The following is a 5,411-nucleotide window of genomic DNA, read 5'->3' as shown; positions in this document are numbered from 1 at the left end:
ATTTAAAATAAATACAGCAATATTTTACATTAAAAAAAAGTTAATTTTGATTTCATGATAATTTTAAAACATAAACATCTCTGTTCACCTCCACCTCTTTTTCCTCCACAGGACCACTGCCGTGGATGGTTGGGCGTTAGTGCGTGTTTGTTTTGCTCTGATGGCGAACATGAGCAGTAGTGTGTGCATGGAAACTCCACACGCTCATGGCCACACCCACGGCCACACCCACAACTACAACCCCACCCCCGGGCGGGACTTTCCTCTGCAGATCGACTCATGCGTGAACCCTGTGTTGGACTACAGTGCACAGATGGAGCGGTACCGCTCTTTTGCCACCTTCTATAAGAACAGCACGGCTGCCGCTGCCGCTGCCGCTGCCACCCCGTTTCCTCAGACCGCCAAAATCGCCCGTATCGCCACGCCCCTCTTCCCCTCAGCCCGTCTATCGGCGATGCCGCCCTGGCCCTGCGACAACGCCATGCTCTGGGGGCGAAAGCCCGCCTCGGTTAACGTTAACGGACCTCACACACATCGGACTGGCATGTCAAGGGCGGAGCAGGTGAACGTGCACATGTCCGCCAAACACATTCCACAAGACTCCGCCCTCCCGATGGGGGCTGACAACTTCCTGTCGCCGCTCGCCGCGGAGCAGTGTCGCGGTCTTCCCGTAACGGGGGCCGAGTGCATGAACCGACTGAAGTGCCCGCCATCTGTGCCGCCCGGCGGAGCTGGAGAGCCAGACCGAGGCGGGACGTTCGGAGGGATGCCACCACTGGGGGGTCTGTCGCTGCCACCGGGGGTCATCGTTATGACAACGCTTCACTCCGGTGCAGGGTCATCAGGGGTTACAATGTCAGACAGCGCATTTCAGATCGCCAACGTGGCGGCGGACTGCCAGCACAGCGGCTCGTCTTGCTCCGGCTCACCCGCCGCTCTTAATGGAAACGCAAACGGCAGTTGCAGCAGCGGCAGCAGCAACGGTAGCGGAGCGGCCAAACGCAAGCGCAAGCGCTGCGGCGTCTGCGCCCCCTGCAGGAGGCTCATTAACTGCGGCGTGTGCAGCTCCTGTCGAAACAGAAAGACGGGTCATCAGATCTGCAAGTTCAGAAAGTGTGAAGAACTCAAGAAGAAGCCGGGCAGCACGATGGAGGTGGGATTCGCACACACTCTCACACATATGCTGGGAGGTCTATTGAAGTGGGCTGTTTAATTGGGAATGATGTGGCTGGGGGTTTGGAGTAGAGCCCAGTCTTGGCACAAGCGGCCGTAATTAACCATCATGCATTAATGTGTGTGTGTATGTGTATGTGTGTGTGTTAGCTGATGGTTTGAGCCCTCTTATGCTGGAAAAATGCCCTTGCACTCAAGCACACACTTTATCGCTCTCGCGCACACGCGGTCGGTATCGAGGGCTGAGGGATGAGGCAACACGTTGTAAGTTCTCTGTAATAATACAAAGACAGCTTAATCTATTCACAACCCGCTAACACCACTCAGTAGAATCAAGATCAGACCTTCACAAACCAGTTCAGTACCATCAGATCTAGTTCTGCAGAGCCTAGAAACTAACCTAGTCCACGTTGCAGCTTAATCTGCCAATTTATGGTGCGGTCACATTAATGAAATTTCACAGGCAAAAAGCTCTATTGTCTATCATCCTGTTGCAAAATCTGCATGTGGAAACCTTTTGCCCTCATGCAAAATTGCCAATCATGTGGATTCCTATTGAAGTGACTGGATTTCGCCTGTGCAAATTGGCTGAACAATGGAAGAGTTTAAAGGCCCATTCACACTACATTATCATCCACACCTACATTACCGGACGATAACATTCTGTTTGCAGTTTTGTCGTCTGCCGCTTTAATGTCAGATGGATTCTGATTGGCTGTCAAAGTTTTTATTGTTTATTAGCTGAAAAAAAAAACACCTGAAAGTGACTCCAATGATATCGTTCCTCTGTCATTAATTGTTATAGTTGTGGTGTGGACTTTGCTACTCTCATAGACTTGGAATGAATTAAAACTTTATTTATAGTTATCATCCTTGGTGTGAACGTCCATTAAGAGTTCATTTAGTGTTCGTTCCTGGCACTCCACATTTGGGATGTCTCCATATAATAATAATTAAGGAGTACATCTGAAATATACAGTACTGAGGAGGCTGTTTGAAAACATTATATTTAAGCATTTGGCAGATGCTTTTATCTAAAGCCCCCAATGCCGGCGCCATGCTCTACTGTTCGAGCTACAGAAATGCCTAGCAAGTAAACTAGATGCTCAAGACAGTTGCTTGAGAGTAATATGCAATAAGTGATACAACAGTAGACCAGCGGCTCAGTCAAATAACGGTGCTTCAAAAGTCGCACTGATGTGCTTGTTTTTGAAACCGATACCATTATTGTCTCCGTGTAAACTACAAAAACGAGAATTTGTGAAAACGGTGACGTCATGTGCATTACGTGTTCAGTCTATGTACTGTTTCTTTACAAAGTGACGACGCCATCTACTGGCCTGGCAGCAGAATACAGCAATTTTTTGCAGATCCGTATGAACCGGGATCTTTTTGCCAGCGATGTCGTCTGTACGTGAAAAGCGCAAAGGAAAAACTTTTCTGTTTTTAGTACATCGTTGTTTTGTAAAATTTTATCAACTATTTTACGTGCTACTTAATGACTCAAACTAAACTCTTGATTGTCTTTCCGTTGTTCAATCCTCACAAACTTTATCATAATCCAGTGGCTAATTTGTAAATGTTTCCAGGGGCCAGTTGCATAAACATAGCCACTGTTAAGATTGACCAACTAGCAGTTAGTTGGGGTAATCAGTCTTACTTCTCGGATTCAAATTAGACCAATCTGTCTTAATCTTGTATGACTAGTCTAAGCAGTTTAGTCCTTCATAATTATCCAAAATCCAGTTCATAATTGGGTACAAAAGAGCCAAAGACCCAACAATAACAGTGACACACGGTAGTCTCAGCTTACGGAAATGTGGTTGCAAAGGCCTTTTATGTGCAGATGGTAAAGTTGGTCAGTGTTCGGTTTACCAATTTTGTTCTTATTTTGAAACGATCCAATACTTTGAATCATTGCATCTCATTCTGAAGATGATTCGCACCATTGTACACATATGTAGCACATGGTTTCTGTGGGTCTTTATATCGAGCTAAACTGTGTCTTCCCACAGAGAGCACCATCGGCAGGAGCCGCCGACACCTTCCGCTGGTTCTTCTGAAGAACTCACCACCAACCCACGTCATAATACCGGACTAGAAGAACTGCAGGTCATACGTCTACAATCTGATCATACGGTTCCGCAATCAGGGACTCTCACCGCCCTCCTCGCTTTCTACCCCTTCCCCTCAGGACTCACTGTGGCACGGAGGCCGATTGGGGGCGTCAGGACGCCGAGGGCAAGTCTCTGGGTCTCAGACCGACCTCACCTCAACCAAACACCAATGGACATAGAGAAACAGAGACTTGATTTCAGTCGTATCAGGACCCCATCCGAGCTTAAAGGAACAGTTCACCTGGCCGAAATCGAATGTTTGGTCATCGTTTACTCACCTTCGTGTCATTCCAAACACTTGCTTTCTTCTACGGGAGACAAATGAAAATTATTTGAAGTGAATGGGGTCTGGTAAACTCTAAAAGGACAGAACAAACAGCATAAAACAATATAAAAGTAGTCGTGCAGTATATTATAGTCTTTTTTTTTAGTCAGAAACCATCAATACGTGATTGATAGATTCCCCTCGTTTGATTGAAAGGAGCATTCTTTAAAAATCCACTGAAGAAAGCTAGTCATACAGGTTCAGGGTGAGTAAATGATGACAGAAGGTTCATTTTTGAGTGAACGATTCCTTTAAACCACCTTTCTGTTGCATGGGTAGAAAAGTGTTTTGTTTTTAACTAAAGACTTTAAGAAATAACTTTGTTTATCGCTGTTGTGACGCCTCACTGTCTTGATGAATAAGAGACTCTTAGGATGGCTTGTTGATTAAATGTGATCCTTTTTGAACTGTGACTTTTCTGTGTGCCTCCTTTATTTGTGCACTGCATTTGTTTTCCATTAACATGTTTAGTTAAATGCGCAGACGGCTTGATTTAGGCTAGATAACGCTGGAAGCGTGCTGACGTGATGAGATGTCACTCGGAGAGCGTTTAAATGGCGTTTCTAATTCTGATCCCTTCGAGCGCAGATGAGCAGGAAAAGATGGCGGAGGCATATCTCGGCGTTAAAGCGCTCAGCACATCACTGTACATGTCATCTCTTTATTGTTGGGCCTCTATGACGACTCCCATGTTGCTAGGCAACATGAATTACAATGACATGAAGTCCTGTGTTCTAGAATGAGGGAGGGGCTGAGAGATGCCTTCACTCTGCCTGAGATTTACATCACACACGTCGTCTGTGTGTGTGTGTGTGTGTGTGTGTGTGAGGGACAAAGACATATTCTCCTGGCCCTTTTTAAAAACTAAAATACTATTACATTCACATATTAATCACATAAAATAAAGAATAATGTTAAAATCTCACTATATACTCATAAATCAGAATATATATATATATACATATAGATGTATATAGAAAGATTTTAACATATTTCTTATTTTGTTTAATTAATGCATGCATGTATAATCTCTATATACACATATTAAATCACATATTATATTAAATAAAGCTTACTGTAGTTACTGATATATATACTTATATTGAATAAGAAATAATCTCAAAATGATTTGAACTAAAGGCTGTAAAGGCATGAATATTTCCATGCAGGAACCAGTTTTTGCCTGTAAACCTGTCCTAAATTCACAAACAGCGACACCGACGGCTCATCCTTTGATGAACGCCGCTGTTATTCCTCATTCACATCCAGTTTCTGCTCCGGATGCAAGTGAACGCTGGGAATTTCAAGCATCATTAACTTAAGGCTTTATAGACTAGCATTAATTGTTTTAATTGAACTATTTTCCACCTCACAGGGCGAATAATCTAGCAAGAGAATTAGGAAAAAATTATCATAATTTTAGGACCATTAAATTTTTTTGTATACATTTGCATTGTGAATTATTTTCAAAGCAATTAATGATTTTTTTCCAAATAATTTTATGACCGTATAATGTTTTTTGTCATTTGTTATTCATACTGCGAATCTTTCTAATATGATGATTTTTGCATTTCAGTTAGCTTTAATTTTAATATATATTTGTTGTCTTGCATTAACGTAATGACAATTACATGAAAATTGTGCTTGATTGATTATATATATATTTATAGAGAGAGAGAGATCAGTGGTTACAATGCAAAAATGGTCCTAAGATAGGCTTTGTGTTCTTAACATAAAATAATATTTTATATTCATTAGATATTTTATTTTAATATCAAATGTATCAGACATTCATA

At 42.9% G+C, this 5,411-nt stretch overlaps 1 protein-coding gene across 2 annotated transcripts in view; it reads left to right on the top strand.

Moving 5' to 3' along the window:
• LOC125260569 (CXXC-type zinc finger protein 4) overlaps positions 1 to 4,028 on the top strand; it is a 5,902-nt gene extending 1,874 nt beyond the window's left edge. For both annotated transcript variants that reach the window (XM_048178996.1, XM_048178995.1), the window contains exons 2-3: positions 112 to 1,153; positions 3,189 to 4,028. In XM_048178996.1, the coding sequence (XP_048034953.1) occupies positions 161 to 1,153; positions 3,189 to 3,236 (1,041 nt within the window). In that variant the 5' untranslated portion in view covers positions 112 to 160 and the 3' untranslated portion in view covers positions 3,237 to 4,028. The remainder of the gene's footprint in view (positions 1 to 111; positions 1,154 to 3,188) is intronic.
• Positions 4,029 to 5,411: the final 1,383 nt, after the last annotated feature.

Source organism: Megalobrama amblycephala, linkage group LG24, assembly GCF_018812025.1.
Source record: "Megalobrama amblycephala isolate DHTTF-2021 linkage group LG24, ASM1881202v1, whole genome shotgun sequence".
NCBI classification, from domain to species: Eukaryota; Metazoa; Chordata; class Actinopteri; order Cypriniformes; family Xenocyprididae; genus Megalobrama; species Megalobrama amblycephala.
The sequence above is the reverse complement of the archived record's forward strand: the minus strand, read 5'-3'. Positions and strand labels throughout refer to the sequence as shown.